Source organism: Gossypium hirsutum, chromosome A11, assembly GCF_007990345.1.
Source record: "Gossypium hirsutum isolate 1008001.06 chromosome A11, Gossypium_hirsutum_v2.1, whole genome shotgun sequence".
NCBI classification, from domain to species: Eukaryota; Viridiplantae; Streptophyta; class Magnoliopsida; order Malvales; family Malvaceae; genus Gossypium; species Gossypium hirsutum.
Genome location: NC_053434.1, coordinates 20,910,170 through 20,935,226, shown reverse-complemented (window position 1 = coordinate 20,935,226; position 25,057 = coordinate 20,910,170). Strand labels below are relative to the sequence as shown.

Sequence of the window (25,057 nt, the reverse complement as noted above, 5' to 3'; positions counted from 1 at the left end):
TTATTTCTTGGAAAACTAAGAAACAACATACTATTTCTCGTTCTTCTGTTGAGGCTGAGTATCGTTCTATGACTTTTGTCACTTGTGAGCTCAAGTGGCGAAAGCCTTCTTATTAAGCTTAGATGTTCATCATCCTAAAGCAATTCCTTTATTTTGTTATAGTCAATTTGCCCTGCATATTGTATAGAATCTCATATTTCACAAGCGTACTAAACATATTGAAGTGGGTTGTCACTTTGTTAAGGATGCAATCCAAGATGGGTTGACTACACCTTCTTATGTTTCGACCTCATTCAGTTGGCTGACATTTTTACAAAAGCACTTGGTAAACCGTAATTTGAATATCTTCTTAGCAAGCTTGGCATTTATGATCTATATGCTTCAACTTGAGGTTATGGGATATTATCTTTTTGCAATTTAATTCCTAATGAGATATTATAGGATATTATTATGGGATATTATCTCTTAGCAATTTGATTCCTAATGGGATATTATATTATATTACTGAGGGATATTATCTTTTAGCAATTTGATTCCTGTGTGACTACTATTGTATAGATATATATACCCTTGAGGTCTATCAATAAAATTCAAAAGATTACCCTATTCTTGTGAGAAATTCTAGTAATTTCCTAACCGTGTTGGTATCTGGTTGACTCATAACACCAATTTAGTCGAGAGTTTAAATAATAGTATAGATATGTAAAGCACTCGCATATATTATCATGTCAAACTTTATCCACAAAAAATTATAAATGGATAAAAAATTTATTTATATTTATAATACTTTAAATATAAAATTATAAATATATAAAAATAAGGAAAATATTTGGTACACTAATGGAATTTTTAGACTCCACAAGTAGGGTTAACGGGTTGTTCAGTGTCCTATAGGGTTATAGTAAAATATTAAAAAAATATTTGAAAAAAAAAGACAGACATGATAATCTTTTATGGCTACTTGTGGAATAAAAAAATAATACGCTATCATTGTACCAAATATTAACCCATAAAAATAATATAATATATATAGTTTGCCACGAGAAACTAATTTTCACCTGAATCTCTATTTTAAAAAAGGAAGTGTGAAAATAATTTATATTAAAAATAATTTATTTATTTATTTATTTTATCCTATAAAGTTATAAAAAAATAAAATATATTATAAATGTAACAACCCACTGGCTTAGACGTTATGGCTGAATCTTGAGGAATTACATAAACTCGTTTTGAAGCTCCAAAAGTAACCTTTAAAAATGAAGTGACCTTAAAAAGTTAGTTTTTGCAAACCTTTGTCCAATTTTTAGAAAATTCGTGTTTTAATTTATTCATTTTACGAAAAATTGTTTAACTAATTATTTCGTTTTGTAACGAAAATTTCAAAGTATAAAAGTTTGAAAACCATCACTTCAATTTGTGAAAACATATAGCTTTGCAATTACGATAAAAATATACTAAAGCCTGACAAAACCAACCCAAAATGAGAAATAAAATCTAAAATAGTTTACAATCCAAAAAAAGTCTGAAAAGTCCATAATAGTTTAAAAATAAAAAGTCGTCTTATTTATTAACCAGGATTTCAATCCGAGTTCCCGTATGCCATCCGGTCCTAAGTTTACTGATCACCTGAGAAGATAGAAATAATTGGGTGTGCTTACATGGTCAGTGTGTAACTCAGTCCATACAAACGGAACACATAACAAAATCATGCAAAAATTATAGTTCAAACAGTTACAAATGCTTGACAAATCTTGCAATGCGGTATGACAGACAGATTAGTTACAAATACAGATGCATTACAAATACAGACGCAAAATCAAATACAAATACATATACAGATCATATTTTCATCCGCTACACCATCTTTTCCATCCACACACACCAATTAGGTTAATTCATACCCATCCAACCCCGCACACTACAATAGTGAGTGTATGTCACTTTTCAAAGTAGTGTAGTCAAGCTACCAGAAATAATGCGATAAATTGCCAGAATCAAATAAGTGTGCTCAAGTCACTAGAACAGATATGTGGTCTAAACCACCAGATAAGGCATATCATTACACTTCCTCCATCACATCATTATCCTACCCTAATGCACATGCAGTCACTAACCACATATTCAGATGCACATAAATCATACATGTTTTACACATCAGAACATGCTATCAGGTTTTCGGAATTTGCACATACAAAAGAAAAATTTCAGATTTCAGATATAATAGTCATACATATCACACAACAGACCCTATGAAGTGGCTAAGCTCGAAGTGCACATCTGTTAGGATTGACCCGAGTAAGCAACAAGTAAAAAAAAATAGCGAAATAAATTGAGAAATTGAACACACAAATTTAATGTAGAAAAACCCATCAAAGAGGATAAAAAACCACGGGCAAAGAAAATTTTACTATAATGGCAAAAGAACGAAGAGTACAAAAGATGGAGATAAAAACTGAACCCTGAAAACCCGAAAACAAAGAACCCTCAAAACGTGAACACAAAATTCTCTAAATGTGTTATGAGTTCTAATATCTAATGGGTGTATTTTCTAAGGTTGTAAAAGAGCCTATTTATATGCTAAATTCATAAGTCAAATAAAAATAAAATAATCTAAACTAATTAGTGTTTGATTAAAACAAATAAACAGAGTTTAACTAGAAGATTATTTCTCAAATTTGACTGAAATATTAGTCATACTTAACAAATCTCCACGTTGACTCATATTTCCACAACGCCATCCTAGCCAAAGCCTGCCACGAGCCTATCTTGAACCGTGCAATAAATTAACTGAGTCAAATCTATGCTTAGAAACTGAAAGACTTCTAGCCTTTGACTTGTACACTGGCAAATCAAAACTAACCCGAGTTTGATTTTCACGAACACAGTATCCTAACTTTTCAAAACCTGCTTCCAAAAGAGAACCTCTCTTCAATGAAACGGTCATACCTTTTTCCCTCCTATGACCAAGTTGTCTCCACTCCAAACGAGTTGACTTCGACTCTGTAACGGACGAGGGACGTCTGATTTCATCAGTCACTGTAGAACTTTCCAGAATATAAAGACTACCAGTTCTTTTACCTTTTAATAAAATGAGAGCTCCACGAGATACTTTAATGCCACTCGACTCGATGTTGATTCTACATCCTTTCAAGTCTAAAATACTCAATGAGATGAGATTCTTTTGTAAATCAAGTATATACCTAACATTTGAGAGTTCCTAATCATCCCATCGTGTATCCTAATTTTAACAGTACCAATACCAATTACCTTACTAGATGAATCGTTTATCTTCAACCGAACTGTATATGGAAAACCATTCTCTATTTGGACATATGTGAAAAGAACATCCTGAATCTAGGATCCACTCGGACGTGAGCTTGGAGTTATCACTAGTTGACACTAACAAGAAATCATCACCGCTTTCATTGGCCAAATTAGCACCAGCTACATCTTCCTCGTTACCCTCAGCAACTTTTTTATTTCGCAGTTTATAACAATCTGTTTTGACGTAACCTAACTTTTTACAATAGCGACACATTTTGTCTCGTTTCTTTGATGCTATCAAAACGGAAGCTTGCTTATCTGCCTTGCTATCCAAACCAAACTCATTGTTGAGTTTGTCTCTACTCAACAAATGACCCTCCACATCTTCGAACGAGAGTTTGTCTCTGCCATAAATTAGGGTCTCTCTGAAAAACTTATATGAATGGGGTAAAGAGCACAATAATATTGGTCTTCATCGTCAAGATGACCCTCAACATTATTTAAATCATTTAAAAGAGTAAGGAATTGACTGATGTGATCTCTAAGAAGCTCACCTTCGTTCATGCAAAACGTAAATAGACCTTGTTTCAACACTAAACGGTTAGCTAAAGATTTAGTCACATAAAGAGTTTCTAACCTTTTCCACAAGACGGATGAGGTTTTCTCCATCAATACCTCCTACAATACCGTATTCGCGAGGCACAATTAGATTGTAGACAAGGCCTTTTCATCAAGCTCTTCCTATTCTATTTGATTTAGATTCTCAAGATTTTTCCCGGTAACAACCTTTTTCAAGCCGGTTTGAACTAGAATTGCCATCATCCAAACTTACAACAGACTAAAATTTGTCTCACCATCGAAATTCTCAATTTCAAACCTTATTGCTGCCATATCTGAATGGGTTGATCTATGAAAATTGAATTAGCTCTAATACCACTTGTTAGGATTGACCCGATTAAGTAACAAGTAAAAAAAAAGCGGAATAAATTGAGAAATTGAACACACAAATTTCACGTGGAAAAACCCCTCCAAAGATGATAAAAAGCCATGGGCAAAGATAATTTTATTATAATGGCAAAAAAATGAAGAGTACAAAAGATGGAGATAAAAATTAAACCCTGAAAACCCAAAAACAAAGAACCTTTAAAACATGAACACAAAATTCTCTAAATGTGTTATGAGTTCTAATATCTAATGAGTGTATTTTCTAATGTTGTAAAAGAGCCTATTTATAGGCTAATTTCATAGGTCAAATAATAATAAAATAATCTAAACTAATCAGTGTTTTATTGAAACAAATAAACAGAGTTTAACTAGAAGATTATTTCTCAAATTTGACTGAAATTAGATTCATACTTAACAACATCAAACACGACCCTCACTAAAATTTACTAAAAATGAGCTCACACACCCGTGTGACCCACATGGTCTAGCACACGGCTGTGTGGTGTCGATAGTGTGGTTTTTCGGCATCGAGTCAATTACAATTTTTGTAATATCCCTTAATTGGGCCTAGTAGTTTCAGGTATATTTTTTGGATTCTGAGCGTGAATTTAAGAATTTATCAAGTTAATAGTAATTTTTATTTAATTTAGAAGGTCAATTTTATCTAAAATCGATTAAAAATAATCCGAAAAAATAAAAATATTTTTATAAAATTAATTTTAAAGTAATTAAATAATTATTAGTTAACATAATTAATTTGGGTCATAAAAGAATGTTAAAATAATTTTTATTGAGGGTTAATTTGAGTTAAATTTAAATATTAATTAAATTAGATTTAATTGCAAAATAAGGGAAATTTTGGAGTATTTATTTGGAAAATAAACATTTAAATTCAGAATTTTGGAGGGAAAAGATCAATTGGTAAAGTAAGGGAAATGTAAGAGTGGTCATTGGGCAAATTTCTCAATTTTTAAATTTCTGATGGGTTGGTTTCAGTTTTAAACACAATGCATTTAGCCTACTTTTCACTTCATTTGCATCAAATTAGAGACCTATAAAATTTGTTTTCTTTACATGGTTTTAAATATCTATCATTGGAGAATAGTTTCAACAAATTTCCTTATCAAAATACTCTCTTTTCACCTGAAATTATTCACAAAAATAGCCAAAAATATTTTGAAATTTCTCAATATTCTTGAATCAATATTGTGAATCAAAATATTTAGAATGAATCAAAGGTAATTATTATTTTTAAACTTATTTTTCTGATGATTATAAGCATATTTACATGATTTGAGTGATAATTACATGATTTTTTTTATCAATGTCATCTTCTACAAAAGCTTAAGGTGTTTTAATGGTGGATCTTAAATTTTGAGAGGAAATCCACAAATCAATGGATGTTCCAACTCAAAATAGATCTATTAGAAGGTTTTTTTATCTTATTTATCAAGATTAAACATGTTTTGTAAAGTAATTTAAAGAAATTCGAATTTCATCATCTTCATAAACCAATTTTCCGAATTTTTGTGAAATTGATTTAAATGTGAAATTGATGCTTAGTATATGTTTACTTGGTCTAGTATTGATGTTTGGAAGTGATTAGGAGGGCTAGAATGATCGATTTTTTGAGGAATCGAGTTTTCGACTTGATGATACAAATTCAGTAAGGTAACTTTAAGTGAGAATTTTGTGTAGCCTAGTTGATGAAAATTTGTATTTTTTATATCTCTTGAAAGGTGGTAATATCTATCTCATCTTTGTTGAAGCTCCAAATCTTGAAGAGGATCGAGCTAATCGAAATTGAAGCTTGGATTTGCTTGGTTGATCACTTGGTTGTGGATGAGTTAGTTGTGTGGTGAGTGTTATTAAAGGGCGATTTGGTAAATTGACCCTCACTTATGCTTAATTGGATGATTAATTACTGATTGCAAATATTTAATTGAGTTTTGGTTGGTTAATTTTGTAAGATTATTGATATATGTTTAAGCGATGAAATTTTTGTTAAGTGTTAGTAAGTGAGCATCTAGTGATTTTATGTGCTTGATTTGATTGATTATAATGGTGAACTAAGCAAGCATGTTGGAGTTTTTGGTTCATGGTATGTTGATATTTCAATTGATAAATGAACATTGATAATAGATAATTGGTATGCTAAATTTAATTTGATGTCAAAATGGTTATGTTACATGATTCACATATGTATTTTGGCACTTTAAATTGAGCACATTATTGACTGAAATTATGTTATGATTGATTGGTTATATTGCCATTATAGCATGGTGGATCCATTGGATATGGTTGGTATGCTATAAGATTTGTGAATACTCACCATATTGTTAAGTTATTTGTGAGCAATGGGGCTCTAGGTGGACTGATTTTGAGTAGATAAGGGAGTGTTGAGCTTGTGTCTCCACTCAATGGGACTGATTTGAGGCGATATAAGGGACCGTGTGGCCTCGGCCCGCTCAATCTACGACTGATTCTGATTGGGAGTAAGGAGATTCGTTTATCCGATGTATGATCACCCAATTAAGCCATTATTGTATATACCAATATAAATGTATGAAATGTTATATGCTAAATTGATGATTATATGCCATGATTACTTATGATTTTTGATACATGGTTGAACATATGACATTGAACTATTATGGATTGATATTGCGATTGAAAATTTGTATTTGGTTGATTTCAATTTAAGCATGATTTTGGTGCTAATTTACTCGTCGTTTTATTAAAATTCACTGAACTGTTTAAACTCACACCCTCACATTCATGCAGTTAACCGATGAGATTGAAGAGCTGAGCAAGAGAGTTCCAAGAGATTAAGACTTAGTAGATATTTAGTTACACGTTTTAGATATGTTAATTAGGCATTGTGGAACTTTGGGACTTAGTTTAACTTTGGTTGTAATTGGACTTGGACATTGGACATTTTTAATTTTGAAAGGTTTTATAATATCATATATGCATGTTTGAGTTTGATTATTGAATAATTTACGGTGTATTATTTCTTGATAACACGGTGATTGACAACACGGTGTGTGAGACACGATGTTTACACTAACCATTGTTTAAATGAAGCTTCTGTAACACCTCCTACCCGTATCCGTTACCGGAATAGGGTACAAGGCATTACCAGAGTTTACTGAACATTTTTAGATAATTCTGAATCATTTATTATTCATATTCTGAAAATAATCATGACGTCCCTCTATTGGGCCCTTAAAGCCCAAAACATACATTTAAACATTCAATTCATATTCATGTCACATAAATGTATAATTTAAACATTCAATAACTCAATTCAAGTTGCACGAACTTACTTTGTTGCTTATTCGTACTTATAGTTTTACTAATTCAAAAACTTTTTCTTTATCATGTTCAAGTCTCATATTTGAGCCTCCTGGATCTTTATCTAAAATTAATAATTTCATTCAATTTTATAATTTAAATAATAAAACAATTCATTTCCTTCATTTTGGTCATTTTTGACATTTTTACAAAATTGCCCCTACAAATCTTCTTTTATTCAATTTAGTCCCTGAGTCTAAAACATACAAATTATTCATTTTAAATGTAAACCTATTAACGGTGGCAACAAACAGCAGTATGTATGTTACCCAGATGAAATACTTCTCTCAATTTTTCATCCCTTTTGCTTCTGTTCGTTTGGTTGCAACTCCTAAGTCTTTGAATCTCAAGCTTACTTCATACTTTATCCAAAATTATTACCTTGTTGCTCTAGCTTCAATAAGAGCTTCATATTTCATCCGGAATTATTACTTTGTTGCTCTAGCTTCAACAAGAGCTTCATATTTCATTCAGATAACTTGGTTCTGTTTTTTCTTCCTGTGTGAAAAACCTAGTAAAACCCTTGCTAGCTGAAAATTCATATTTATTTCCCTCCTCCTCCTCTCCATTCCACATCCTTAATTTATATAATATGTTTATAAGTAACAATATCAATAATTTCACTATTTACTTATATGTATATTCAAAGTTGTCCATTTGAGTCATAGTCACTAAATTATTTATATCTTGAGCTACAGAACTCCAAATTAAGATCTGTTAATTTTATTTGAAACTAGGCTCACATGTATTTTTACCATAAAATTTTAAGAATTTTTGGTTTAGCCAATTTATACAGTTTATTAATTAAAGTCTCCCCTATTTTGCTATTTGACAGTCCTGACCACTCTTCACTAAAGTTTAATTATCTCTTTAAACATAATTCAAATGATGTTATCATTTGTTTCTTATATAAATAGACTCATTTAGGAATCTAACCATATAAATTATGTCCCAAAATTATTTTTGTATAATTTTTAATGATTTTTACAAGTCAAAATAAGGGATCTCGAAATCATTCTGAACAAGTCTCACAAAAATATACATATCTCATAATACAGAATTCCTTTACTTTCTATATTTTTTTATATGACAATAGACTCAATAAGCTTTAATTCCATATCTCAATCAGCTTCTAATTCAATTTCTACCATTTTTGGTGATTTTTCAAATTTAGCCTATTGCTGCCGTCCAAAACTATTTTAGGGCTACATATTGATTACCAAGTTTATAACACTCTTATTTCCATTCTCTACCATATTTCCCATTATTTTCTCTCATTTTTCCCTTCACTAATATATCAAGAACATGGATCCTTATATAAGAAAACTCTACCTTAACATCATTTTCATGCTTTTGATATTACCTTACATGAGAAACTCTACTTAAAATATATTGAAATCTTAAAATTCTTACCTTGTTTCATTGATGATTTTCTCTCTCCTCCAGCTTCTATTTCTTGAATATAACTTAATATTCTAGCTCCCCATAGTCTCCTTGTGATCTTTCTCTCTTGATGGTTATGGAAATTCTTTTGATTTTTATGTGAAAATGGTGGAGTTTTGGTGAAAAGACCAAATTATAAAGAAAGCAAAACTTTCTTTCTTTCTCTCTTCTTCTCACGTTGGTTTGCATGGGAAAGATGATGAAAATTCTTCATATTTCCTTCCTTTTTATACTTAATAAATAATAATAAAATAATAAAAAATATTATTAAAATATTAATAAATTAATATTTATCTAATTAATAATTATAAAATATCATCAACATCATCATTTCTTTCTAGATTTCTCTCTCTTCCAATTAACCATTTTGTCCTTTGTGATTTTTTTAAAATTCCATCAATGAATCATCACATAATTTGGTAAAATTATGATTTAGTCCCTCATAATTCTTTTCCTATTCAATTTAGTCCTAATTCATCCATTTTTTTAGTTTCTAGATCATTCCACCCTTAAAATATTTGCACTATTAGTCCTTCAACTTTCCATATTTATACTTTAGCCCTTCAAATTTTGAGTATTTATTCTTGTGCAACAAAACTTTTCTCACTTTTACAATTTAGTCATTTCTTGAATTAATATATCATAATATACTTCCCAATATTGACATAACTCAGAATTTTCCCATTTTTGTCACTTTATTTCCTTATTTTACTATATCAAGGATAGTATCTTACTGTAAAAATTTTCGGGATATTACAGCTTCCATAAAGTGGTTTACTAGCGACGAAGGTACGCCACTTGTTTGAATTAACCGGTGGGAGATATGCATGAAATTGGATGTTTAATTCTATTTAATTGAAGCTTAATTGGTGTTAATAAATTCAATTGAAGGTGGATGAATATGTATGATATTTAATTGAAGCTAAATCGGGTTTAATTGGCCATTAAAATACTCAAAATCAAGTTTAAAATCAAATTTTTTACACAAAAAATTGCAATGGACTGTTGGAGGTTTGAATTCTGGTCTTTTTAAATTAGTTCTCTAGTTTGTTTAAATTACAAATTAGTCCTGTAACTTGATAAGTTTAATTAGAGCTTTAAATGATAAGAAAACTTGATAAAATTTTAGAATTAGACTTGTAATCGATAAAATTTGTTATAAACTCACTAAATTTAATATTCGGGTATAGTACTGATAGTTTGAAATTGTTACGATTTAGTCATTAATGATAAAACTTGAATTAGACATAGAAAATAAACTTGGATTAAGCTAAAATTTTTAAGGCTTACATAAATTGACTAAAAGAGGGTTGGTAAATGTATAGATCTAAATTTGGGTTAGTTTAATCGTATGTGGTAAAATGACAAAAAATGTCATTTTGTTAAATTACTTATAAAAGGTTTAAAATTAGTTCACAAATTACTTCCGCATTAATAAATAATTAATAAATGGATAAGATTGAGGTTTTATAAGGTCAGGGTGTGTCTTGGGAGGTCGTTAGCTAGAGAGTCACTTAGGTGGCTAATGTACGCTTCGAATTTGAGTTGATCCGTCCCGGTCGAGTTTGGGGTGTCACAAATTTTTAGGATTTAGGTCACACACTTGGTCATTTTTTTATGCCAACACAACAACGAGGATTTCAGAACCTAAAATGACATTAAGAACATGAGAATTATCAGTGATATGCTAATTCCAAGTCACTAATTCGCCTACAAGCGCTAACGTTTGGCCTTAACAACACTAATCAACCATTAACACAAACATTTGATCACTTACCCAATCAAAACAATAACCCTACAAGTATCCTAATTTGTCGACGGTCAATCGCGCTTCTCACAATCTTCACCTAATAGAACGCGAAACAATTAGAGCACCCGAATGACCAATTAATTAAAACTATCTATCACCCTTAGAGAAAATGCTAAAACAAAATTTCTATATGGAAGATGTAGAACTTACCAAATGATAAAACAACCGCAAAAAAATGTCACAAGAGCAAGGGACATCCAATAAGAACACTAGGATTATTAGCATTTAGAATAGCAAAAATGTAATCAAAGGTAAAAGAGAAGTAGCAGAGGAAAAGAAAATCGAAAAAAGGGTTTTTTTTTCCAACACTCAGTACAGCAAAACAAAAAAATGTGTATGGGAGGAGTGGAGAAAGAATAGAAACGGAAAAATGAGTGGAGTGGAAGGGAGAAAATTATGAGGGAGTGTTTTGGGGAGAAAAATTAGGAGATTATCCCTCCACTCCCTCAAAATCCTACCTTGTTATCATCAATTCAGGTTGTTTTGAATTCAAAACTAACTCAAACACCGAGTATGTGTATGGTTGGGAAAGGCTTACTTATTTTAAACTTTAGGTGCTTTCTTTTTTTCTTTAATTTTTTTTTGTTTAATAATACCACTTATCCTAGTGAGTTTTATGGGTTCACTGGACCAGAAGCTTCTCAAGCTCAAGCATTTACTTTTCTAGTTAGAGACCAACGTCTTGAGGCTAATGTGGGATCCGCTTAAGGGCCTACTAGGTTAGGTAAATATCTAATGTGCTCCCCGACCAAAGAAGTCATTTTTGGAGGAGAAACTATGCATTTTTGGGATAAGCGTACTCCTTGGTTAGAACCTTTAAGAGGTCCCAATGGTTTGGACTTGAATAGGTTGAAAAAAAACATACAACCTTGGCAAATATATGACGCATGCTCCTTTAAGGTCTTTAAATTTTGTAGATGGCGTAGCTACCGAGATAAATACAGTTAATTATGTCTCTCTGAGAAGTTGGTAAGCTACCTCTCATTTTTTTCTAGGATTCTTCCTATTCGTGAGTCATTTATGGCACGCAGGAAGAGCTCGTGCAGTCGTAGAGGGATTTGAAAAAGGAATTGATCGTGATCTTTCCACGACTCCACTTAACTAATATAACTGAGACATGAGATCCAATGCATAAGGTAGGAACCGATTTGATTACACTATATATATTAAAGGAATCAAGTGATATTTAAAAAGTATTTTGTTTTCCTTTCGTTTCAACTCATTATATATATATATATATTTTTTTGGCTCAGTTATTCCACCCAGCCGAGCCATTACCTTTTATTAATATTAAGATTCTTAATTAAGAATCCAAGAAAAAGCAATAAAGAAAGAAATCTATTCATCGAGTAAAATAAGAGAGAGGGATTCGAACCCTCAATAGTTCTTTGCCTCAAACTATACCAGTTTTTAGGATCAAAGCTATCAACCACTCAGTCATCTCTTTGAAAGCTAATTTCTATTTAATTTTTATTCCATCGAATCGAACATGGTCATATGAGTTGATACCATCACTCTGTATAGAAAGATAACGTGTGTGAACTTATAGGTCAATCTATTTATCTGTATATATAGATAGATGAAATGTATAATCTAGCATGCCTATTTGTGAACGTGAAATAAAAAAATCACCCTCAACCCCACAGAAATCGAACACAAGACCTCCAGGCAAGCTAAAACCTTACTATTAAACAGACAAGCTCATTCTTATTAACAATTACCCATAATTTAAAAATATGTCAAATGTTCTAAATCAAAGGTTGAAATAAAAATAACAAAAATTCAAAAATAGGGATTTGAACATAAAACCTATCACACACAAACACAACACTTAACCACTGGATTAGATCAATTCACTTAAAAAATTTTAACGATTCAAAAACAAGAATTTGGGGGCGTTACAATAACATTTTTACCCTTCAATTTATATTTGATACCCATGCTCAAGTGTCATTAAAACAAACCCTTTAAATTTAAATCAAGCAATTTTAAGGCGGGAGACAACTTTTAAAGATAATTATAAATACTAAATTATGGTATACCTACAATATAGGTGAAAAATATGTAATAAATAAGTTTATAAAAAAATATTTCTTGATCAAATGAAGCTTTAGTTGAAATGGTAAATATATTAATGCTATTTTTGCTAGGAGTATTATTTTTTACACACATTTTAGTATATAAGTTAGCAATAAACTAATTCAATTGTAATATTTAATCACTCTCATGACTTATTGTTAGCAAATAAAACGAAAAATTCTCGCTTATTTCAAAGAGGTTTTATTTTTACAAAAGTTATTACTCATATTTCTAATTTCAAGTTTAAATTTGTACTAATTATTCCTTATTTTATGTTGAAATATTGTAATACATATGTAACAAATAAGGTTTTCCTCATGTTATTACACTAAAAGTTATAATATTTTGGATTCGAATTCTATCAGACACATTTTTCTAATATTTCACATGATTTAAAATGATAAAAATATACTCACAGTTATGTTTATTATTTTATGAAACAAAAAGTTTTTGATAATTGCTCAAGTGAGTTGAGATTTAGTTATTATTTTATAAAAGGAAGGATTTTTTATAATTGCTCAACCTAGTTGGTGCAACACCCCAAACCCGGCCTAGACGTTATGGCCGAATCTGAAGATGTTACAAAGAAATGTTAAAAATTCGTCTTTCTTTTTAAAAACATCGTACCACTCTATTAAAAATATGTTGTTGTACTCCTTAGTGAAAACCATCGATTATTTACTCTTTCAAATTAAGCAATAATTGCAGCGGAAGCTTAAAAGTTGTTATTTTTGAAAACCACATATGTTCTCTCAAAAACGATTGATTGCATAAATAGTTGTTTTCGTAAAACATTTTGTCGAACGTCGTAGGAAAATTCAAAACAAACCCAAATCTAAAAAATTAAAACCTAACAATCCAGAGAGTCCAAAAATTACAAACTCCCAAAAACCAAAAATTTAAATAATCTTTTTTGTGAAAACAAAGTTTATGACTGTGTGGTCACAACTGAGTTTATGAACGTGTGGTCACAACTAAGCCTCTGTCGCACCGACCAGCCTAAGCCTGAGGATTACCTGAACAGAACAGACAAACAAAAAGTGAGTTTTAAGAAACTCAGTGTGTAACTCAACGGAAATATAAATTTAGATTCTATTATATGACAAAACAGATATAGACATAAGTCCTTAACAGAATTAGATTATCAACAAAATCATACAAATATACAAAGTCCTACCCCCATCTTCTCCACACTAACTTCGACCATCCCAACACATTACGTGGGTTATAAAACATCCAACTAGCCCTACACACCATATAGTGTCCGTACAACACTTATTAGAGTAATCGTAACTATGCTGCCAGTGTATCGACGATACAATGCCTCACAAAATACTTCATCCATATATCACATATCCCGCCCCACAATCAAATACATCAAAATATAAGATAAAACAGAATAATTAGATTCCAGATACCAGAATTATCATATCTAACATACTCATATAACAAATAACAGATATGCATATACATAGTAGATCACACATTTAGCATTACGTTACATACATTTAGGTATTGCTTATGCTAGATACCATACAATCAGTTTATCAAACCACATGCTTTAAGGTTTATTTAAGCCCATACTGATCCCACGGAAGGCCCACAGTTGATCAGAATGACATGCAAAATCTTAGGGAAAAATTTTGAAATATGGGCTCACATGCTCGTGTGAGCTTACACGCCCAAATTGGCCTTGCCTGTGTGGCCCACACGGTCTGGCCAATGACTTATACGCCCAAGTAGGCCTTGGCCGTGTAGCCCACACGGCCACACACACCCGTCACATAGTTGTGTGTTGCACATGGCCTACTACACGGACGGGCACACACCCGTATGGTGTCGACAGGCTAGATTTCTGGCTTTTGCCAGTCGTCGTTTTCTCCATTTTTGTTAACACCTAGTTTGATTCTAATGCAAATGCAATCCTGAGCCTTTCGGAACCTAAAAACAGTATCCCAACAACTACTTAGCAAACGGTTTGCGAATTCGACAACAATAACCTGAACAATGCACACGAACTTACCCATGACGAAAACAATCACTATCATAGATTAGGCCGTTGGAACGAAATTCGCTGCTTCACAGTCTTCTTCAATGCAACATACATTCACAGAAAATTAAATCCCTTAACTACACACCACTACGCCATTTCAAAGGTAAAATTCCAAATAGCCTTACAAAAATCAAAAGCTACGGATAAACAAAACCCCCCTTACCAAACCAAACAAAGAAAATCAGAAATCCAAAACGCAATGATAAGAACGAATGATTGTAAATAGGATAGAAGGAGTAAACAAAAAGAAGATTGCAAAGAGAGAAAATGGAAGAACGTTAGAAAAGAAGAGGGATTTTTGGGAAGAAAACAAATAAAATAAAATAAAATTCAGAATAAAATCCCAACTCCCCCTACTATCCACTAACCAACCAACTCCCTTAAAACTGACCCACTAACTCATCCAACTACTACAAAGTACCAGTTCCATCCAACTTCTATTGCACAATTGGCATACACTGACAGAAGCAAAAATTAACATCCTTCACTCACAAAGAGGTTCAAACACAAGACCCTAAGGTACTAACACCTTACCATTTGAACCAGCAAGATTATTCTAATAGGAGTTGACCAAAAGTGATAGGTAAGCCAAACCACTAAAGATAAGGCTAGGATAAAAAATAACATAGATTCTAAAAGTGAAACTTGAACCCAAGACCTCAAACACACAATCAAAACACTTAACCACTAAAGCAAATACTCAATTATTATCAATTTCATAAAACCAAAGTTAAATAAATCAGGGCGTTACAGTTGGGATCCGATGGAAGGGCGACGTTAACTCAATAAACCCCTTAAATACAATATAAATATACAACACATTAATGTAAAATTAAAAAAAAGTTTCACTTGCAATATAATTAATATTTTATCAATTAACCAATGTTAGGTGTTATGGTAAAATATATAACATTCTCGTAGAGAGAACTCAAGTTCAAGCTTAGGAAGTGACATTGTTAGGAAGAGTAACCACAAACTCAAAAAGAATTAATCTTCATGAATCGTAAAATGAACATAAAATATATTTTAATCATACTAAAAAAATCATTAGTTCAACTGTTAGATTTAGATTTAATAATATAATTGTGCTAATCATATGTGCAAAGTTTCAATATTGAATTGATAAATCAATTCAATTCAATATCTCTGTTGTATTATTTAAAAACACTATGGCTCCGTTTGTTTGCCAGTAAAATGTTTTCCAAAAAATGATTTCTGGAAAATGATTTACTTTTCTAGTGTTTGGATGAATCTGTGTAAAATATTTTCTGTTGTTTGGCAGATTTCCTGAAAATATTTTTTAGAAAAGTTGTTTTTAGATATATTAATAAATTTATATGCCATAAACATAAGTAGTTCGGATTACATGTGTTGGTTTTTTTAGTAGAAAACTAAAGGAGAAAAAGAAAAACGAATGCAAAGTAGTTTGAACAAGAAGAAAACTAAATTTGACCTCCAAAAACCAGATCTTTTTCATTGACTTGAGAAGCATTTATGTTACAATGAAATATGGCAGTTACCTAATGTATAACTATTCCCACTAATACATGACTAAAGCTTAGCTAGAATTACATACAAAATGTAGCTGACATACTAGCTATAACATCAAACATAAATCAACAACTACTCCTACTAACTTTAAGTATAAATTACAAAGGAACTAAATCAAGTTACAAATAAACAAAATAAACAAAATGCTGCTACTTCTATGGTTCAGCTTAGGTACTGGTCTACATGTTGGTTTGTTGCTGGTTTCCTATTGCATTGCAGGCCAAAGTTCAATAACATCCTGTACCTTACTTATTAACAAAGTAGTGCATATTCCTTTTAGTGCATTAAAGGGAATTATGATTATGGTATGTTAGACATCAGAAGAACCTATTTATTCTTAAAAAGTAAAGATATAAAAAAGTAGAGTGTTGAAATGACTATTCACTGACATTGAAAATAATATCTAGGTGTCCAAAATTCAAATTCAAGGGCATAAGCAAAGCAAATAACAAAGACAATGTCACCACAAAAACTGTAAACTAAATGAAATATCGTGCAAGGCTAATCCAGAGATAAAAAATAAAATCTTTATTTGAAGTTTAAGGTCTTTGAAATGAACATACCCAAGCAAGCAACAAGGTATCTTCCAAAAGCAATATATTGCAAATGATTCATAGCAATCACATTGTATCGAACAATCAACACTAATTGATGGATGCACCAATGATACAAACTGTTAAAATATTTAATGTTTATAGGCAAGAAGCTAATCAACACAAAATATATACCGTACCTTGATGTCTCGATGGTAAACACCCCTACTATGGCAGTAATCCACAGCATTAATAAGCTACTGAAAATACTTTCTAGCTTCATCTTCCTTCAACCTCCCTTTGATTGCCTGGCAAATGAAGATAACAAGACAATAAAAACCAGATTAATATATGATAATAAAACGTTGATACACAACTGAGATTTGATTCCTGAAGCACTTTGACATTCCAAGAGTAAACACAAATTTCTTACAATTTTGTCAAAAAGTTCACCACCAGTCACAAGTTCCAGAACAATGTATATTTTCGTCTTGCTAGCCATCACCTGTACCAAGAATATTGCTAGAAGTTACCAAGAAAAATAGCCTTACCATACTTAAAATATTTTTTAAAAGCCAAGTGCAGTCTTCTTCTGACAAAATGCAAGTCAGATTTGAAAGAGAGCAAATGAGAAGCAAGGAAGAAATGTACGAAGATCAATAAAGTAACTAAACTAGTAAAACTTCGTGCCAAACCTCATACAAGCGGATGACATTTGGGTGTAGGATGACTTTCATTGTTGAAATTTCTCGTTTAATTTGCAAATTAAAAGAGAAAAGAAAAAATGTAGCATGCATAAGGTAAAACATAAATAAGATTCATAAGGTAAAACAAATCCATCACTTAATACCATTTTGAAGAATAGTTTTCTTCTTTTTGGGTAAAACATTAAGCAACCAAATGAGAGACATTCAAATAAGTTAATCTCCATTCAGAATTAAGTCAAGCTCACAAATAAAACATGTATAATTGCCACCAAACTGGAGGACATGTTATTCGAATTCTTCATTTTCCCTAAAATAAAGCATACCACACATGTGCTCAACAAATATTTAGAAATGAGTGTGGGGGATTGATCCTCCACTTAAACAAAGGAACTTAGAAAAAGTTTAGCAAACCCATGTCGGACTCATACCCATATCCGAAACTCACCACAGAGTTGAGTAACATGGCATTGAGGGGAATAGAACCCAACAAAGAAAAGAAGAAAAGAAATAAACTAAATTCTCTTGTATTGACTAAGTTGAATTATACATTCTTTTGCAAGCTAATTTCTATTCCGCAAAAACTCTAGGAAACGTGCACTGGAGTCACTGTCTCCACCTATCAACACTTTCTCTATTAACTTAAGTAGCTTTATATTACTAGCATATTGATTTTTGTTTTTTTTTTTAATCAAATCAAGTCAAAAGGGCAGATTTTTGGATTTAAGTCAGAAATGAAATGGTAAGTAAAAACAAATTGCCCACACCAACCCAAAAAACGATCAAATTTATGGCAAGATGGATCAAACATCCAAATACAGAATAAAACCAAAACAAAATATGGTATAAACAACAATCTTAAACGAAATTAACTCATAAAATTCCTAGTACACAAGTCAAACAACAAAGGAGGTTACGCATTTCGGAATAAGATCCCTTTAACATCAATGTTTCTAGAAACACAAAATAAATATAAACTAAAAAATAAAAATGTTAGAAATCAAAGAATGATCATCACCTTAAGCCAAGACCCAGCAAATAATTCATGGTAGATTTGGCTGAGAAAGAGAGAAAGAGAGGAAACAAAGCAGAATGTACTGAGAAGAGAATATATGCAATGGACTTTTACCTGGAAGAGAATATGAAGAACGGAAGAAGGAGAATGAGCCTTACCTGGATGAAGGAGGAACCAGAAAAGGTCATTGACCAAACTTTCTCGTCGTCGTTCTTCGAAATCGCGCAGCTCTTGAGGAATTTAGTGCGAGGGGTAGGGTACCTGGCAATGGCACTGATTTGCAACCCATGGGGAAGGGGAAGGGGAAAGAGGAGAAGAAGACTACATTTTCTGGAAAATGTCTTACCAAATTACAGGTCATTTTACTCGTGTTAGGAAAATATTTTCCAAATGTAAAATGTTTTCAAGCTTCCAAACACCGTAAAATTAGGAAAATATTTTCTAAAAAATCAAATCCTTGCAAACAAATGCACCCTGTATATCAATATATTTAACGATTGAATAATATTTTATATTGAGCACTTAGTTAAACAATTTTAATTTATTCAAATTCATAAAAGATTATTTATACTAATATAATGATAAAATTATTAAAATATTAATTATACAAAAATTATAAAAGTACGTAAAATTATAATTTTAGGTCAAGTTCTATTAGTAGCCCTTATACTTTGTGTAAGTTGTGGATTTAATCCTTATACTTCAATTTGATCAATTCTAGTCTATGTACTTTTTGAATTAGTCAATTTTAGCCCCGATACTTATTGAATATTGAAATTTCAATCCTAGATCAAAAGGTAAAGTTAAATTTATTTGATTAAATTCTGCTATTAGTCCTTTGGAATGTGTAAAGTTGTAAATTTAGTTCATATTCTGCAATTAGATCATTATTGGTCCCTATACTTTTCAAAATTTGAAATTTCAATCTTGACTCAAACAACAATCGTTAAATCCAGTAACTGACTTTTTCGTGAGTAATATATGAAAATAACAAGTTAACATGGCATTACACATATGATAAGATATTTGTAGAATCAACTTTTGGAAATAATAGAATTTGATTTTTACCATTTGGTTAAGACTAAAATTTTAAAAATAAAATATATAAAGACTAAAATTAACCAAATTAAAGTATAAGAACTAAATTCACAATTACACATAATACAGAAATTAATTACAAAATTTAACCATAATTTTATAATAGTCTACATTAAAAATATGGATGTTGGGATTCAAAACAAAGCAGCTGTGTACCATTTTCCTTTTGATATTTCTGCATGTTGATACAAAGATATTTTGGGTTACTGTTTTGGTTTTATCAACACTTTTTCAAATATTATATATATACCAAAGGTTTAAATATGCATTTAGCTCAAAACTTACACATTTTTCTACTGAAAAAATTGATTACCAATTTGAGGATTTTATATAGAAGAAACCAACTGTTGATGTATTAACGAACCCTTCAATCCCACGGCCCTAGCTGAGGCCCAAACGAGTGGAGCAGTTGAGAGAGGATGGGCCTGGTTTATTTGTATAGAAGAAACCAACTGTTGGGGAATTTGTAACTTTTGAAATTACTTCAAGACTCAGTTAATGTGTTGAATAATTTTAAATGAAAATATTTAATAAATGACTAACATATTAACAAAATAATTAAAAATTTTAAATTTAATTATTAAAAAAATTATAGTAAATAATAGATGATATAGTAATTAATAATTCATAACAGAGTAACAAATTATGATGGATACAATAATAATTGTAAATTCATCATTAAAAATGCCAAATTTTACATAAGCTATTAAAAATTTTCTACATTTTCAAATATTATTATTATTTTACATCAATTTAGATTTAAAATTATATTAATTTTCCAAGCTAACTTATAAATATTAGATCATTAAATTAAATTGCAAAATTTTCATAATAAAATGATTACTTCATTTTTTATAATTTGCGATTAATAGCAAATATAATAGAAAAACTTGATAGTAAATTTCGTAATTACAAAGATTAATATTTGTAAAATGCTATTGCATTAGTAGGAATAAATCATTGGTAAATTAGTAGAATATAACTGATAACAAAAATAGTCAATTATTCATTGGTTTGATTTGACAATTAAATTGTTAGGATAATTAATTTAAATACCAAAATTAAGAAAATTGAAAGTTTTCATCATTTAGTCATAATTGCAATGATTAGATGACACGATATAATGTTAATATCAATTCTAACCATGGTGGTGGAGTCTAACAATTTTACAAAAATATATCAAATAATTTCTTTATATTAAATTATTTTAGAAATTATAAAACAGAGATAATTATTAATTAATTGTAGAAAAAAATCATTTAATAACACCGTTATTAAATGATAAAAGCTGGTCAAAGGCATTAAGTAATTCATATGAGGTACATCATACCTAACTTAAAATCTAATATATTTAAAGAAGCTACCATACAAATACTTAAATACGACCATTTACTTGGTTATCACTACCAGCTTCAAGGATATTCTTTTTTCAAAGTTGAAGTTGCCATGGTTTTGACTTGCAACTTGAAACTAACAATCTACTACTCTATCAACAGATCACATAACTGATCATCGTCCTTCCGGATTTCTAATCTCGGAAAATACTGCCTTAGACAAGAGTCTCTCGGAATCCTTGCTGGCAAAACTTTGATCATCACTTGTCGTCAAACTGAAAGTGCTAGTGCTCTTGGAGTTGAGGACATGATCGCCGAGGCTACTGAAAACGTCCCCACTGTCATCTTCCAATTCAAGGCTTTGGCTTTTAAAGGGCGCCTCCTCATCAATGTCTGCTTCAGTGGCAGCCCCACCATTAACAGATTTAAGCTTGGCCTCACCACTTTCTTGCAGTTGTAGTGCGAACTCAAGTCCCCACACCACATCGCCCATCGATGGCCTTTCGATTCCTTCGTCCAGCAAACAACTCATTGTCACTTCAGCGAATTTTTTTAAACACTCGGGTGCAATCTTACCCCTCAAAAATGGATCAATGATTTTGTAAAGAGTTCCTCTTCGATGGCATTGTTGAGCCCATGCTGCTAAGCTTATCTGTGCCTTCTCGACCGTTCGACTAATTGGTGGCCTCGCACATAGTATTTCACATAGTACCACACCAAATGAATATACGTCAGATTTTTCCGTCAATTGTTGACGACGATAATACTCCGGGTCTAAATACCCAAAGCTACCTTTCACCACTGTACTAACATGTGCCTTGGACATGTTGGTAGGGCCTATTCTAGATAACCCAAAATCCGAAACTTTAGCCACCCACTTCTCATCCAACAAGATGTTCGTTGTCTTCACGTCTCGATGAATGATGATGTGTTTTGCACCCGAGTGAAGATAATGCAACCCACCAGCGGCACCAATACAAATCTGTAGACGTTGTTTCCATGCGAGAGGAGCGTTTTCAGTGTTGTAAAGATGATCACGAAGTGTACCATGAGCCATGTAATCGTACACAAGTATCATCTCGCCTTCGTCGTTGCAGTATCCGATTAACGACACCAAATGGAGGTGGCGTAACTGCGAGAGCATCTCGATCTCGGTCTTGAACTCGTGAGCCCCTTGTTGAGACTCGGGATTCAACCGTTTGATTGCAACAGGGGTAGCCCCACCATCGATGAAACCTTTGTATACATTACCGAAACCGCCAACCCCGATAATGAAAACACTGTCGAAGTTGTTGGTTGCCCCTTTGATCTCAGACAGGGAAAAGTAGCGACAGAGATCGGAGGGTAGAGATGAGCCACGGGACTTGGTTGACTTTGTTGATTTGGTGGTTTTCGTTGTAAAGGAAAATTGGCTCCACCATGAAGCTCCGTCATTGGAACCTGAATCTTTGACTCTCCTCTTTCGCCGGAAAATCAAGAAACAAATGAGAGAGAGAACAACCAAGCTCGCAATTGCACCAACCACGATACCAATTATTGTTTTGCTGGTGTTGTTGGACTTGGTTGGTACCGGTGGTGAATTCCCTGGAGGGCTTAACAGGATGGGGTCCGGATTAGGTCCGGAAAGATCAACACCATTGCTCAATTTGAAGATTTCTAGCCCATTCAAGATGGCATCAGAGTAAAGAGTCCTCCATGTCGGGGCAGGATGCAAAGCAACTGAGAGATTTTGTTGCTTTTGATTTCCGTTTCTTCCTATTGCCACAACATAATTCCTATACACTGGAAACCCATTCCCGGTACTCCAGGTTATAACATCTGCTTGAGTTTCTGCTGTTAAATTAGCCAAGAAGATCTCAAAGACTCTGTCACCTTGTTTCGTTACCTCTATCTGAAACTCGCAGAAATGTAACCTTACATAGTAATTGAACCCAGAATCAACAGGAAACTCCCATGTCAGATTGTACTTATCATTCTCAGTCTTGTTCAGTCCCATGGTTCTGGCAGTGACATAAACATCCCTTGGAGCCGAGAACGATGGTATGTTGCTGAAGGTGAGATTAACAGAGTTATTAACGGGAAGAACGCTTGGATTCGCTATTGTCAAATAGTCGTCGTCACTTGACCAGCTCCGGAACATTCCAGTGTCATCGCCCGGAGAGATTTGGTTCCCACCGACGTTGAGTCGATACACTCTCTCAAGGGCAGTGTTGTTTTCGAGGAAGTAGGAGCGTCCCTCAGCCTTGCCTAGAAAAGGCACCTCATCTTTAGTACCTGCTGTATAATATAGATTGGTGGGCATGGAAACAACTTCAATTCCATTGATAAAAGCAAAAGAATCAGAGATATCAGGACTTGGGGTGAAGGTTAAGTTTAGCCTTTGACTTTCATCAACGTTTACACAAAATTCTTTGATCAGAGTAACTTGGCCTTGCGCATGGAGTAAAGCACTGAAATTCTTGAGAAGGGTATAGGGACCTGCTTTGACAGAGAAGAAAGCTTTATTATAAGGGTCGTTAAAGACTGGATATGTTGTCGGGTAGAAGTAGAGGCGAATGAACTTTTGACCGGCGGTTAAGGGAATGGAGTAGGTGAATTCAGAGCGAGAAAGACGGGCTGTGATGTACGGGACCTGCTCAACCGAGTTCTGTGTAAGTGCTGTTGAAGGCACGGATGATTTGTTGTTATTGCTTTGTTGCTCTAAAGGGGTGAATTTTCCGTTGACATCTCCGTCCCAAGGACGGCCATCGGTAGATTGACCGCCGGTGGAAGAACCACAGTCGATTGTGATGTTCTCGATGGGGGTGTAAGCGGCAACAGGGACAGAAAGGTGTCCAATGAAGAAGAGGAAGAGACATGGAAACATGAGAAATAACAGGCTTTGAAGGCAGAAACTAGTTAGAATTTTGCTTGTAAACTCCATTGTTATGGAGGGAAAACAGAGAGACAGATACGAAGAAAGGGATCAGAGATGAAGGAAGCTAGAAAGAAATTATGAAGTCTTTAAGTAGTGTATTGCTTTGAAATTTCATACAACATTCTCTCTTTTCCCTTCATCTTCCTCCGTTTTCTTTCCCGGGGGTCAATTTACAACAATGGTACGGTCCCTTTTTTTATATAAAAATATTAAACTGACTGACGACCAAAGATAGAAAAGATGAAGAAAATGATTGAAAGCCAAACAATCATATAATATCAGTGGTATAATGTTGTAATGCAAATGAGAGTCACGGAAGACTTGTCAAAAGGAGTTTAGCTTTTGGCACCACTTTACTGGTGCTTTTTAGCGTGAGGGATTATATTCCTTGTAATGGTTGATTAAAAAAATAAAGACAGCTATCTCGGTTTTTTACCAGAAAAAAATATTAAATACTAAAATAAGGTGTGAGTTAGATTAATTATTAAAATAATATATTTTTTTGGATCGTGCCTATGTGATAGACGTAACCTCTTTTTTAATATTAAATTTTTTTGTTTAATAAAATATTATTATTTTTAAAATATTTATATTTATATATGGGTAAAAATATGGTTAAAATAAGGGTAAAAAATATCCGAAATGGGTCGAGCCTGTCAGGTAGTCGCAACTAGTCACGCTTGTGCGCAACTGCCACGTCAGCTTCCTCCTGCTCTCTTTTTTTCTTCTTTCCTGAATTGCCCTTGTGTTAAGCGTTTTCGTAAAATATTTTTTCTTTTTTAGGAGGATTTCAATACCTAGTATAATATGTCGATGTGCCTAAATTTTTTGTAATTTAGCTGACAATTTATTTTGATATATAAATTTATTTATTTATTTAGGTAAAAAACTCGTATTATGGATTCTAATGTTACAAAAAATTGAGATGGATACATATTATACTGAGGACGATCC

The 25,057-nt window shown here is 32.3% G+C and overlaps 1 protein-coding gene and 1 long non-coding RNA gene across 2 annotated transcripts; both read right to left on the bottom strand.

The window, feature by feature from the left end:
* Nucleotides 1–16,875: 16,875 nt before the first annotated feature.
* On the bottom strand, nt 16,876–17,823 carry LOC121209798 (uncharacterized). Its single transcript, XR_005904915.1, has 3 exons — nt 17,731–17,823; nt 17,469–17,540; nt 16,876–17,343 (listed from the first exon to the last, which is right to left on the bottom strand). It is a non-coding gene; the product is annotated as an uncharacterized lncRNA (long non-coding RNA).
* Nucleotides 17,824–21,066: 3,243 nt separating this feature from the next.
* LOC107892015 (receptor-like protein kinase FERONIA) lies at nt 21,067–24,555 on the bottom strand. The gene has a single exon (XM_016816977.2). It carries the CDS (start codon nt 24,107–24,109, stop codon nt 21,362–21,364), a length of 2,748 nt encoding a protein of 915 aa, XP_016672466.2. The 5' UTR covers nt 24,110–24,555; the 3' UTR covers nt 21,067–21,361.
* Nucleotides 24,556–25,057: the final 502 nt, after the last annotated feature.

Excerpts from the sequence above, each read along its gene's own strand:
- LOC107892015 (XM_016816977.2), bottom strand. The coding sequence starts at position 24,109 with ATGGAGTTTACAAGCAAAATTCTAACTAGTTTCTGCCTTCAAAGCCTG.